This window comes from Phyllostomus discolor, chromosome 3 (assembly GCF_004126475.2).
Source record: "Phyllostomus discolor isolate MPI-MPIP mPhyDis1 chromosome 3, mPhyDis1.pri.v3, whole genome shotgun sequence".
NCBI classification, from domain to species: domain Eukaryota; kingdom Metazoa; phylum Chordata; class Mammalia; order Chiroptera; family Phyllostomidae; genus Phyllostomus; species Phyllostomus discolor.
Window position 1 is genome coordinate 4,205,930 of NC_040905.2, and position 14,732 is coordinate 4,220,661.

At 46.5% G+C, this 14,732-nt stretch overlaps 1 protein-coding gene across 2 annotated transcripts in view; it reads right to left on the reverse strand.

Moving 5' to 3' along the window:
* The window catches only part of PARP8 (poly(ADP-ribose) polymerase family member 8), a 150,420-nt gene that overhangs the window by 34,776 nt on the left and 100,912 nt on the right, over window positions 1–14,732 (reverse strand). For both annotated transcript variants that reach the window (XM_036020161.1, XM_028513755.2), the window contains exons 11-15: window positions 9,744–9,810; window positions 7,366–7,491; window positions 6,370–6,946; window positions 4,748–4,798; window positions 4,383–4,478 (exon numbers count right to left, since the gene is read on the reverse strand). In XM_036020161.1, the coding sequence (XP_035876054.1) occupies window positions 4,383–4,478; window positions 4,748–4,798; window positions 6,370–6,946; window positions 7,366–7,491; window positions 9,744–9,810 (917 nt within the window). The remainder of the gene's footprint in view (window positions 1–4,382; window positions 4,479–4,747; window positions 4,799–6,369; window positions 6,947–7,365; window positions 7,492–9,743; window positions 9,811–14,732) is intronic.

Below are 14,732 nucleotides of genomic sequence, written 5' to 3' on the forward strand. Positions count from 1 at the left end.
TGTGTAAGGTTGACAGTAAGGCTGGATACTCAAACATACAGATTCTCAGGTTTCCCGGCTGAGTTTGCTACAGCCGGATTGGGCCATGTTCTCCGGTGGTGAGAACAGACTCCCAGACTGATGGATCCACTCGGAGCAAGTCGCCTGGGTCACCTTCGCACGGCCAGAGGAGTGAACGAGGCCACAGTTCTTACATCATACGCTGACGTGGGTAACGGGAAAGTCTATTAACTGAGGACACACAGAATTATCGCCAGTATCAGTGGCGAACTACCCGCTTTGTAGAAACTCTATCTACACAACCGTGTGGTTTTCTCCTTCGCAGCTCGGCAGCTCACGGACGGGGATGGGAGGGGAGGACAGCCGCACTGATGCGGGACCGGGGTGCCCGGGTGGGTGTGAGGAAAAGGCAAGGGCGCGAGGGACTCGGAGGCTGGTAAGACTGAGTGAGCTCTGTCCACGCAACCTTTCCTGCTGGGCAACGCCCCCTGATGAAGATGTCAACAGGTAATTAGCACCTCGGAGCAGCTGCTGCACTAACACTGCAGCTGATGCAAACAAAATACAGGGAGCCTATGACTTGGTGTGGGCGTGGTTTTCCTGGTGAAGATCAAAACTTCGCCACCCCCCCCACCCCCCGGGAAGGCTGGGCATCTCTGAGTAATCCTCCTGATGATGCTGATGGGAGTTTTATGCAGATTAGAGTGTTACACATCAGAACTGACACCTGGGAGTGACGTTTACGTATCAGCTTTGTAAACAAAAGAGAAAACTGGAGCATTCTGCTGTGTCTGAAGAAGTAGTTCAGTTCCCCACGTGGCAGACACCGTGGCAGGCTCACCTAGAGATGAGCCAAGCAGCAGAAGAGCAGACGCAAATGAAAACTTTAGGAGTTTGGGGGGAAAAGAGCGCTTTGGTCATAGTGAAAAGACAGACTTGGAGAAAAGAGAACAAAAATTAAGAAAGACAGGGAACTGTGAAACAGGAAGATCTCACAAAGGCAGTAACATTGGACACAGGATTCTATGGAAACCAGAGAGCTTTGTCTGACTTGTTTAATCACCAACTGGGTTATAAATTATTCTCCTTGTGTCTCTGGGATTTATGGGTTTGTGACATGTCATATGGACTGAATAATGGTCAATGACTCATTATTAATATACCATAAGAAATTAAATTTCTAACAATTTTTATACGTTACTACTAAAATCTTACTAAAACATATTGCAACAGATCTAAGAAAGAGAAAGAAACACTGAGTGAGCTGGATTTAGGTGAAATTTCTAACGGAACCAAAGGCATAACTTTGTTTACCGCTCTTCCTTTGACTATGAAATGTCTCTTTGACTGTCATTTCCCGATCTGATTTCCTCTGTCAATCACCTTACTATTTAAGAAACCAAAGTAATTTTTCTGATTTCCTTAGGTATCGGCCTGAATTACAGCAACACAACGACCAATGGATATAACTAGTCATATTTATGTAACAAATCTTGTTTTCTCTCTTGTTTACCAGCATGCTTCCACTTCCAAAACAGTCAATTTCACTGGTTCAGAATGACGTAAAGTGAAACGAAACTTGAACTCAGGGACAGAGAACACCAATAGCAACTGTGAGATTTCTGGCACTTACTCTAGGGAAGACCTGCCAGTCATTAAACCACAAAGAGCGAACCCCAATGACGTGTAGAGTAAATGTCCAGGACGCAGGAAAAGCCAACTTAACTACACAAGTCAAGGGTCCCTCCATGACACAGAACCACGGCCTCGATGCCATTCTGCCTGAGTTCAAATCCTGCCTCTGTCACCTAATGGCAGTGTGGCATTGAGTGAGTAACCGTCTCCCTCATCTGTAAGGCAGAGACAGTAACGATACTACCCGTCCCTCAGGGTTACTACGAGGATTAAATGAGATAACCCACGGGAAGCACTTTGAACAGAGGGCCACATAAACAGCTCTCAAAGCAGCATGTGCCATTACTACCAACACTATCATCTCCTGCAGTGGACAGGACACTGCTGGGGACCGAGCTAAACAGACCAAAGTTGACAGGTGGACACCCGCAAGTAAAACACACCTCCTTCGGGGATAAACCGAGACGATCAAAGAACTATGAATTCCCTAGTCACACAACTACACATTACCACGCCCACATAAAAATAATTTATGCAGATACATAATAAACAAATGCTGACTTAGTTAAATCTGGGTTTCAGAATCGCAATATAGGTCTGTGAGAAAAAAGCTAACTGGCAAAAAAACTGCATAGGAGTAGCAAGGAAAAAATTTTATATACGTTTCCTATAAAAAGTGAAATGAAACAAATACATCATAAAATCTGACAATTATGCTTGTAGATGCCTATTACAGACGTTTTCTAAAGTATAAACCTTGAAGTACAATGGCTTAAACGTTAAGATATAAACTATGAAGCTCTTAGGAAAAAATACATAGCTAAAAATCTCTGAGATCTTGAGTTACCCAACAGTCCCACTGATAAACTTGGATTCCATCAAAATTAAGAACTTCGTGTGCCACAGAAGCACACGATGGAGCATACAGAGGTCGCGTCCTGGAGCGGCACACCTGAAATTTATGTGCCATTAACCGATGTCACTACAATAAGGTTAATAAACGAAAATTAAAAAAGAAAACCCAGTACACTAGAAACCAATCTAGAATACTGAACATCAACAGTAATTGAAAAAAGCCCACAGAAAAAAGAAAATTTTTGCAAATCATATATTTAATAAGAATATTCAGCATATATCTATATATCTATATAAGCTAAATAGATATATAGACTCATATATATCTAAAGAGTCTATATAGACTCTTACCAACTCAACAACAACAACATAGAGCTGGAAATGGGGAAAGCATTGGCACAGGCCTTTCTCTGAAGAAGACACACAGATGGCCAACAGGCACATGACAAGACGCTCACAATCATCAGTCGTTAGGAAAGTGCCGACCAAAATCACCATGAGCCACAATTTCACACTGTGATGGCTATACATAAATATATGTGTGTGTGTGTGTGTGTGTGTGTGTGTGTGAAGACATGGACAAACGAACCATCATACACCTTTGGCAGGAATATTAGAAGGTCAAAATAGCTTGGTAGTTCCTCAAAACCTCTTAAACAGAGTGTGTATGTCCCAGTAATCCCACTGATCCGTGAGTGGACACACAAATGTTGTGTGCCCGTGGTGGCATGTGACATCCTTCTACCACGGAGGGAGTCAAGCACAGATCCACGCTGCGTGGACGAACCCTGAAAACATCAACGGGAAGGAAGCCCAAAATAAAAGGCCACATGGTGTGTGATTCTATCTGCATGAAGCGTGCAGAACAGGCAAATTCACACAGGAAGGAGGTCAGTGGTTGCCGGGGGATGAAGGGAAGGGAAAGCCGGGAGTCGCGGCCAACAGGCAAGCGGCTCTTTCACGGGTGACAGACACGTTCTGGACCTAGCGAGTGGCAATGGCTGCAGAACACTGCGAACACACTGAGATCCAATAAATAGTCCACATGAAAATAGTAAACAATACCAGACGGGGGAGGGGGCTCAGGGGGAAAAGAAGGGGGGCATCAAGGCAAGGAGCATGTATAAAGGACTCACGGACAAGGACAGCACGGGGGAGGACTGAACATGGAAGGTGAGGGTGGGCAGGGCAGGGGAGAGTCGTGGGGGCGGGAAACAGGGACAACTGTAACTGAACCACAATAGAAAATAAAATAATAAAAATAGTAAATAATGTTCTATACATTGTATCTCAATAAAAAATGGCAAAGCTTGAAACTGGATACTTCTCCCCACAATGCACATCGACTTTATTTCTGTACTCCCTCAATCATACCCCGAATGTCTGTGTCAGTGAGCTGGCGTTTTCCGAAATCGTTATTCTGCCTTTCCGCATGCTACCATATGCCTCTTCTAGCTGGAATGAAGATGACCCTCTCCTTGCAGCAAGCATCTTAAACTGTTTGGCTCTGAAGAAACCCGTGCACAGGTTTCCATACGTAGCCCTGGACACTGATGTCTGTCTCCATCCACACGACACGGACGATCTAGGACACACAAGCAGGCGGACACACAGGCGCACGCAGATAAAGGGACAGGAGGAGAGAGCACGGACAGGCACAGGCAGGAAACACGGTGAGAAACAGTTCCCTGTTGCAACACGACTTGCTCGTGCACGGGTTCCTTCAGAGACAGTGATTCGCTCGCTGGTCAAAATCCTACCCCTTTGGGTATTAAATAATTCACTCCCCAGAAAGCATGTACTGCCCATGCGGCGACTCGCTCATTGTCACAGCTCAACCCTCTTCCCGGACATGCGACATCGACACGGACGCCCCGCCGGCGGGGACTCACCCTCAGCATGGGGCCGTTCTGAAACACGTGGCGCTCGTCGCAGACCACGCAGTACTCGTTCAGCACGGGGATCCGCTGCTCCGCAAACTCGATGGTCTGGACCGCACGACGCGGAGAAACAGGAGGGCAAGGTCACACATGGTCTGAGAACCCACTCAAAGCATCGCAGGTTCGATTCCCAGCCAGGGCACATTCCTGGGTTGCAGGCCATAGCCCCCAGCAACTGTACATTGATGTATCTCTCTCTCTCTTTCTCCCTCCCTTCCCTCTCTAAAAAATAAATAAATAAAATCTTTAAAAAAACACACACCCACACCCACTCAAAACTAAAATATTTCTACAGCGGTTGGGGTCTTCGCTCCTACCTGCACCAGGAAACCACGATCTCGTACTGGAATGCATTTGGCACCATTTGCCTACACAAAGCAAAGTAAAAGAAAAACAAACAAACATAAATTTAAAAATGGGGAAACACGTGGATGATAGCCTGTTACTCTGTACAACTGTGAACACAGGCGTGATCCTTCTAGGGTCACCTGTGATGGAGTTAAGTCATTGATAGGACACTGGGACTGTGGAGTTTCTGTATGGTAACTGCCGTTCTGCCATTACTATTGCGATCTTTTCCTAATAAATGAATAGTCTTCATTTCTGATCTTCTAGTAAACATGACTGGCATCTTTACATGATCACGAAAAAACGTATTTCCTCTGTTACTCATTGTCAAAGGCTCCCGCCTCCTCCCTTCGTGTATTTCAAACTCACTTTACAGTCAGGTACAATTAACCCTTTAAAGTCATTAGTCAGGACTGAAAAGCTTGCAACTCCAAACTATGATATTAAGCTTAACCACACGAGAGAACAGCAAGACATTTTCTTTTATAGAATCTGAGATTATCTATCTTAGGTCTAACTAATACGGGAAACTTTCTACGATGGAACTTTGACATTCTTTTCTGTATGTCCTTCACACCAGTTTTAGTAAGAAACGGGCTCTAAGGATGCCCGTCTAAAATTATCAATCCATCCAAATACATTTTCTTAACACAAATACGTTTTTTGTGGTAAAATGAACAATTGAACTGTAGAAATAAATGTATATGAGAAATACAACATTCTAAAAACAATCTTTTCTTTTTGCAATTTCGTCATGGCTAGGTGTATCCATATTAACACTGAATAAATAAATATGGCCTTCCCAGCACAGATACCCTCCCCCACACTTAGCAAAAGCAAATATTGTATCAGCTATGTCATGTAAACTATATATACATAAGATAGGTCTATTTCTTTACCTGAAACTGACTATAATACAGATCACTTTGGAGGCCAATTTTGTGTGAAACTGACTTCCAACACCACCCAAGTCCTCAAGTTTTAATACCGTCACCTCTCCTCTCTCTCCACCCCCAAAACCAGCTTTAGGATCAAGTCACTGGGTTCATAGCCACCAAGAGCAGCTTCAAGGGAGGCAAAGAGGATTGATTCAGCTGTAAATGTGGCTTCTCTGTACAAGTCATGGTGTTCACGGGCCAAGGAAGTTTCCTCTTAGACATAACAGAAAGGACAATACTCTTAAGTGAATTCTTAGACAAACCTTACCTTCCACTCCTTACGTGAGAAAACTAGAGATCAGGTAAACCTACTTAATCAAACATTAAAATTTTAGCTTGCTTACAAAGACGGGCTCTGTGACTGCAACTGGCATCTCTCCATTTGCAGGAGCACTCATTACCATTTGCACTGGACCTCAAATCAATAACCACATTTATGTATATATTTTTTTTTCCAGAACCGAAACTCGCATTCCAGTACCCGTTGCAAATGTCTGGTAAGCAACATAACGTTTACAAAACCCAGCACACTCTCAAAAACAAACAAAATCGCGCTTCTTTCCTCCACCAGCTCTCTCCCCATCTCTACAAAGCCTCTCCGGCTGCACCTCGGCCTAGGGCGGAAGAACTCGAGAGGAAAAACGGGTACGCACAGCGGGCTGGGAAGAGGAGGATGAAGACGGGGTCAAGATACCAATAAGCCCTGAGGTGAGAGAGAGCCTCCGGCCCTCGGCGGCGGCGGCGGGGGGCTCCGGGCAGAGCTCCGGCTTGGAGGACTTGGGGGCGCTGGCGGAGGGCTTGCCGAGCAGCTTGTGGTTTTTCAGCCCGTACAGTTCGTCCATGCGCAGGTGGCTGGAGTACGACCTGCTCAGCAGTTTGTGGGGCTTCAGGGTGGCGCCGTGCTCGCAGCGCGGGTCCCCGGAGCAGGAGCGAGTCAGCAGTTTGTGCGGCTTGAGGGCCAGGCCGTCCTCCTGCTTGGCGGCCGCGGGGCAGGGCCGCGCCAGCAGCTTGTGCGGCTTGAGGGCGGGCGGCGCCGGCTCCGCCCGGGGGTCGCTGGACAGCGAGCGGCCGAAGCTCCGGTGCGGCGCCTTGGGGGCGCAGGCGTCCTCCGCCTTGACGGTGCCGGGACAAGTCCTCCCCAGCAGCCTGTGCGTTTTGGAGACGCCGTCTTGCTCGGCTTTCAGCTTGGATTTGCTCTTACCGCAGCCGGGGGGAGGGTAACTCGGCGACCTTCAAAATGGAACAGCGATTAGCACAGGGCCCCAGCAGGAGCAGAACTCAGTTGCGCGACAAACGCCACCGCGCCACCGCACCGTCAGCCTACCCAGCTACAAGGGAAATCTAAAGTGTGTGCGGAGTGGTCACAGGAGCTGAAGTGCGTTTTTCCTGAAAAGCAAGAAAAGATCATCAGGTTTCTCCCCTCCTACTTACTCCAGAGTGCTTTATGGAACTAATTTAGGCGGAGAGAACTCTGTGATTGGAGAGCAAGCATGTATCAGAGCCAGCCGAAGAGAGCACTTTTTGATGAAGTGCCTGTATCTCGTTGCCTCTTCTGATGCGGGAGTAAGGGGCAGGCTGCTCTGAACTGAGTGACGGTGGGATCGCACGCGCAGCACCTAGCCCCACGGGGCGAAGGGCCTGCCACCCACCTGCGCAAGGTAGAAAACAAATGCAGGGGGGACTTGGCTTTCTTCTCCGACAGCTTCTTGCTGTGCAGGCAACTGGATTTCTCTTTGCTCTGCTTCCACTGCTGCGTGACGAACGTCTGCATGATCCTGCCAACCCAAAGGGAGCCTGTTAGCACAGCCCCGGGGACACTTAGTATCGGATCGCGGTGTTTATTATGCAGAGAGCGCTCTCGTGGAAGGGAAACGAGCCAGCTCTTAGCGAGAGGCTGCTGCAGAACAGCCCACGAGGCTTCTGCATGCAAAAAAGCACCACGCAGGAACTTTTTGACTTTATGAATTATTAATGTGTATCATCACGACATAGTTAAAATACCAGTGACAGAAGAATTGATCAAAGGATAAACGGATTTCTAAAGATTATAATAAAGTGACAGCCCACGGCCCGTGAATTTGGCGGAAGTGGCAAAATAAAATCTGAACTATGTTGTTGGTGCCAGGCACACGGTTTGAAAAATTCTTAATAATTACAATGTTATTTATGAGGATTCAAGCAACATCAATTTCTTTTTACTCGATTTTGCCTGTTTTTCTTCGTGAGAAGTACAGCAGAATAAAACTATAATTTTAAGGAAAACTAAGCCGGGGGAAACCAACTTCCTAGGTAAATAGGAGATCAGTACATTCTACCTTCGGTACAGCCCATTTTGCCTATAAATATGATGGGTTTTTTTAAATTTTCAGTGACTCTCAGAAGGCAGGGATCGGGAACCCCTGCAACAACGTGTCCTAAGTCAAGCCCACTTCCCCGCAGTGCGTGGTGAAGAATCCTGGCATGCCCACTGTGGACTCACAGCCCTGTTTTCTGAGAAGGGTCTCAAGGGGCAGCATCTTCTCTGTGGCCCCTCTTTCAGGTGGCCGTGGCCCCTTTAGGTCTGATATTTAAGTAGGCGGGAACTTTTACAATTAAGCATGACGGGTGCAATACACTGAGTATCTTGACTGCCTTTCAGGTCAATCCCGCACTGCTTGTTTTCCATGCTCTTCTCGGCTACTGGGAACATGGACTGTTTTTGCAACAGAAAAATGGTACTATCACTTGTTTGTAACTTACAGTACACCAGGAAGTAAAACATGAGCCTCAAATACAGACTTTTTTCTCTTTAAGTCTCACGACACCCGCAGAAAGAAGTTATTATTGCACGTGTCCACAAATGAGGGAAGGAGACAGAATCTGCCTACGTCAGCCTGTACAGTACAACAACAGCGATCACACCTGCATCACCAAATATGGGCTGACACGTGTGGACACGTATGTCATTGAAAGGGACAGGTGTGGCCCTAGGCACTGAGCCAGTACTAATTTCTCAGTATCCGTCAGGGGTCCCCGGACTAACGCGCACCAACGGAGGAGGTACAGCCCTCCGACTCTGCACCCCAGCCGTCGTCTGCTGGCTGAGAGGAGGTCAGCTGTCACGTGCGGAATTATTTTGGGTCTTTTCAGCAGCGGAGGTAGCGAGGAAGGACGGCGTGAAACTGATAATGGTGCACAACGAACTTACCAGTTCGTTGGAAAGTCTCCTCAAAGCTCAGGACAAGGGAAGATTTTTAATGTACACTTAAGTTCTGAAGATTTTCTTCATCCAAGATTGCAGCAAGATTCAAATGTCATATTACAGCGTGCAGCTGTACTCGGGACAATAAGTAATCCTTGGACGTCTCCATAAGTACGAATTCTTAAAGTTAATATTCTAATAACTATGGAATTTATTAAGTTTAGATTCCGACTGTGGCTAATTGAGGTGCACACCCATGTTGCAAAAGTCAGGCTGAGTGGGGCAGATCTATGTCTACAAGAGATAAATCGGCTCATGGTACGAGTCAAAGACCACACAGAGAGTACTGGGTTTCTTTACAAAAGGATCGTTTCAAAGGGGCGCAGGTGTGGGGACAAGGGGCGCAGCGGGAGCCTCAGCAGTCTCTGTGGAACTGTTCCCACCTCTGAGCACCAGGGGACACGCAGAGGGGCCGTCACTAGAACCCACGGGGGAGAGAGTCAGGCACAACCCGGAGCACACAGACCTCCGTGGTGACCAGTCACTGCAGGGCAACTCACAGGAGAGACCCAGAGGCATGAAATACTATTCCCACGGGCCCGGCTCCTCCCGCAGGTGCCCTGAGGGACGCAGGGACCCGGGTCCTCCCTGGCAGCCTCCACAGGTGCCGCGCCAGCTGGAGGGGATGGGAGGGTGACCTTGGGAGGCCGAGGGGACACGGCCCAGCTCTGACCTCAGGCTTTGCCAGCTAAGGAGGTGCTCACTTCAAAATGGGGAGAATGATGAGCAAGGGACAGCCCGAGTCTCCTGCATAGAAAGTGATTTCTTAGTCTTTGGAAAACTTACTTTTTCAGCTGATGTCCCAATCCAAACCGCTCTTTGGTGGAAATCTGAAAGACATCAACAGTGGGCACTGCAAAGAGGGAAAAAAGATCAGTCGAAATGGGGAGCTGGCATTCCACCGTCAGCCGGGCAAGGAAGGGGAGCAACACATGTAACCCTGGGTGCACGCACACAGAGGAAACCTCGTACCTAGAAGAAAAGTTACACAGGTGCCTGTTTATACGTTGTACAGTATGTGATACGCACGCATTTAAAAATGGTGCAACACAGTGCTACGCGTCAGTTTTATGCTTCGTGTACAGAGATTCTGAAGATCATTGTTGATCACCGTTTGTTGTATACTAAGGTACAGTATGTGTGTATATAAATACAGGGTCCAGCACTAATAATGCCCCTCCTTTTATTACAAAATCTTTCATTACAAAATCATAAGCATGTAATTCTGCAACATGACAATATCACACTCAAACACACCATTTGATGTTTTAGGTGAAATGTTAAAATCAAAACTATAAATGACACCCCTATTATGATGCTACCAACCACGCTCCTTCTGCCAGACCCTGTATATTATATATACACAATAATAATAAATAATCTTCATAATACACATAGTAAGTATAAACAGGAATGTGTAGACAGTATACCGGGATGTCTAGCCTTTTGGCGTCTCTGGGCCACACTGGAAGAACAGAAGTTGCCTTGGGCCACACATTAAATACAGTGACACATAATCACAAAAAAATCTCCTGCTGTTTTAAGTAAATTTCCGGTTTTGTGTTGGGCCATCTCCACAGCCATCCTGGGCTGCAGGTTGGACACCCTGGTGTACTTCTCTCCCGGTGGAAGAGAGAGGTATGTGTAAGCTCACACCGTTTTTGTAGCAAGACCACAGGGGATGAGAGTGAGGCACCGGAGCACGCCCTGCCACGGGCTTCCTATTTGGGCTGTTTCTGTGAGTTAACAACGATGTCTATGAAATTAATAGCCTCTCAGAAAAGGCACTCACCACTCACCAGTCAATGGTTTAAAAGAGCCCTGGCTGGCGTAGCTCAGTGGATTGAGCGCGGGCTGCGAACCAAAGCATCGCAGGTTCGATTCCCAGCCAGGGCACATGCCTGGGTTGCGGGCCACGGGCCCCAGCAACCGCACATTGATGTTTCTCTCTCTCTCCCTCTCTTCCCTCTCTAAAAATAAATAAATAAAATCTTTAAAAAAAGATTATTTGAAAGAATATACTAATAAAATAGGTTCATGTTTTTAAAAAGGTGAAAGTCACTCAAATTTTCCTTGTCATACAGTTCAGGTTGGGAAGGGCCGCTTAAGACACATGGAAATCATTCCAACACTCTCAGCGCGTGGACAGCGAGGTCTCTGACACAACATGGTCTGCACAGAAGAACCTTTCAATGTCAGTGGTGGCCCACTTCAAAGTCAAAGCGTCCCTATCCTTGAGATCGGAAACCAGACCACCATACCAACAATTCTGGGAAAATATATAGAACATCCTAAGAATCGTAACCCTCATTTCTTTTTACTTAGAGTGTATTTCCCCACTTACAATAAAGATAAACCTTATCTTTAATTTCAAGGAGGATAAGGAAGCCTATTTCTTCCCATCTTATCACTCCTGTTCACTCATAGATATGTGGTCAGATTAGCCCTCGCCAAATTTAGTTTGCACAGTGTGATTCATACATTCCCAAAGCCTAGCAATAGAAGTGTTTCAAAAAGAACTCAACGAGGTCAGTCTAAACCCTGTATTAGTCATGCAGCTTTTCAAGCTAATTTTACCATAAATACTGATACCCTCCAAGACACGTTGCAAACAGTCAAGAGGTGCTTTCTCACCATTGTATTTGCTTGCAGTAATGCAAATCATAAAGTAAAAATGATCCCTAACTGTTCTTTTCCGGAATAATAAATGCGTTCCTTTTTAGTATCACTGTCTCTTGTTGTTGTCATGTATGTCCAGAAATGCCCCTTTTAAATTGTATGTTTCCCTTGAAATTTTCCTAAGAAGGAGATAACCTCTGGGGACATGTCCTCCTGAGACGGCAGTGAGGGTGGGTGGGCTGGAGGGAGCTTCCTCGTGGACAGTGCACGATGGAAACAGGAGGCACCAGCGAAAGGGACGGGAACTCGCACTGAGGTCATCTCCACATGAGAAACACGGGGAGAATTCTGCCACAGACAGGACGGAGGGAAGGGGCCCTGCAGGGCTGGCCCCGTGCCCGGAACCACGGGGAAGGAAGCTAAGGAAGACCCCACTAATGCATCCCTAAATACGTGCCTCAGAGCAGTTTCCCTGAGGGTCGGACTGGCAGGCTCCCTCCTGAAGCAGACTCGGACCTCTTTCTTGCCTCTTGCTCCTGGGAACCACCATCTAAGGTCAAGTTAGACCCCGAGTGAAGATCTGGGCCCGAGAGCTGACTATGAAATCGCTCCCAGTAGAAACCAACAGAGGAGGAGGAGGGAGACAGGAAAAGGGTCCAGTCCCCGCTTTGGCCTGGCCCAGTGGGGAACACTGGGGCCTAAATCACAGGACAAAGCCCATCCGGACTCAGGGCAGGGTGGCTGGGCCGCAGGACACGCACACCAGCCACACCGAACGAGGGGTGAGGGCGCAGGTGAGGGCTGCCCGGGAGAGAGCGAGCCCCACTGTGTCTAATGGGGAAGCCCAGGTCCCTGTTGGCAGCAGAGCATGAAGACCCTGGGGAGGGGGTCTGAGGGGGCCGGAGGGGGTCAGTGGGTGGCACCAGCAGAGTCACAGACCCCTCCGCCCCCAGCTGTCAGGTCTCAGACTAATAATGCATCTGGAGAAGAGAAAGGGTGCAATTCTTTCTTCCTTCTTAACCGAAGAAATTACACACAAACCACGCTGACTCCTGAAAGAAGCACATTTCAGCTCCTGCTTCCACACCGAGCGAAACAAAATTCCATCTACAGGAATGAACTCATCAGGTGGACGATTACTGATTTACATTCACACAATTCAGACCAAGAGTACACAAACAAAATGAATGCAATTAATGAGACAGAGGAAACAGTAAGTGAAGTCAGGGAAGATGGTAGTTAAATCAAAAATAGAAGGGAGACATTAATCGAAGACTGAATGAAGAAGAAATTCTTAATGGAGTCTTAATGTCTACTTAATACAGTAGAAGACAAATGGGAAAAAAAAATGTACAACACACTCTGAGATGAAGGATGAAAAACTAAGATAAATGACAGGCAGCAGTGGTTGCTCCTGGGAGCAATTAATGTGCTCCCGTGTGCAACACACACCCGGGTTTGTGCGCATTGCACGTGGGGTCGTTACATCCATTACTGTATCCACGGCATGTGATCATTACACCCGTGTATCACGTGCATCCTTATTTCTCCCTCAGAAATTTGGGCAACAATGTGTGCATTATCACGCGACAAAACACAGCAAACGGAAGACAGGTGTTCGATCTGACCCACATATACCACGGTGGGGAGATCAAGGAGGAACAAAATGATTACGTAAAAGTTGTTTGAGGTGAACTAAGACTTAGGCATATCAATAAAAAACATACAAAAGGAACATCAAGGAGAAACAGAAAAAATAGCACAGTAAGTACACATAACGAACTGAACAAAATCAAATAGATTTCTTACAAGGGAACAAAGTTAAAACACTTCAGATACAAACTAGCATGATTTTTTTCTAAAGCATTTTTGTCTTCTGGGGGGAAACTATGAGGAACCCATACATTTATACTCGATCAAACTTGTCTTGCTCACCAAACCAAGGGCCGTTCTCAGGCAGAAAAGACAAAGCAGAACCTCTGTGTCTTTGCTTTACATACTATTACATACGAGATGAAAAGAATCAAATTATGGATGAGTTATAAATAAGTGATATTGAACAATAAAATCATCTAAGCATGAATTACAGTAATCGTTGAAATCTTCACATTTATAAAATTGTTCAACTACTTATAAAAGCAACTCTTCAAAGAGATAGTGTGAAGAGAAATCTCTGCCTGAAACTGGAGGTTATGTTAAACACGAGGGACACCTGGCTGGCGTAGCTCAGTGGATTGAGCAAGGGCTGGGAACCAAAGTGTCCCAGGTTCGATTCCCAGCCAGGGTACATTCCTGGGTTGCAGGCCATAACCCCCAGCAACCACACATTGATGTTTCTCTCTCTCTCTCTCTCTCCCTCCCTTCCCTCCCTAAAAATAAATAAATAAAATCTTTAAAAAAAAACAAAAACGAGGGACAGTGGTGTGATCACACACAAGCAGCCACACTCTTCTCTCCCATATGAGCAGTTGGGGAGAGAGCAGGGGTAAACTGACCCAGTTTCATCCTGAGCCCCGATAATTCAAAAACACAAAAGCTCTGACATCAAGGCTTCTTTTCTTTTACTCACGATCAGAATAAAATTAAATAGGCGCATCTAAAAGAAAGAAAAATATATACACCTGTCGGCTGGAATACCGTGCAGCCACCACGCATCACTCTGTTTCAGAATACTCGATGAGGATGGTCTCGTGACGTAACTCTAAGATGTGTCACTACTCACCGATTCAGTGTCAGCTTCATGAAAATAAAACGCGTATGCATGGAAAACAAACTGTACTCAGCTGCCTGGGTATGGAGGGATGATGCATAATTCTTTTTCTTCTTTACCACATTTGTATACATTCGAAACGATCCAAGTACAAAATATCTACTTGCCCTTGCCTCACATGAAATCACATCACTCACTCTGTTATTTGTACCGAGGGCGGGTTATTTAGGTAGAATGCGTTACACCCAAGTGGGAAAGAGGAGACGACAGAATCGTTTTCAAAGTGTGAACGCTTCCTATATGCTTCATCAATTGGAAAGGACAGCCACTTTCCTTACGTGAACGCTAACAGTAGGTGTAAGTTCCCTGATGTGGCTGAAAAAATAAAACACGCAGAGACCACGCCGACGTGTGCACAGCGGACTAAAGACGGCCGCAACCTTGGC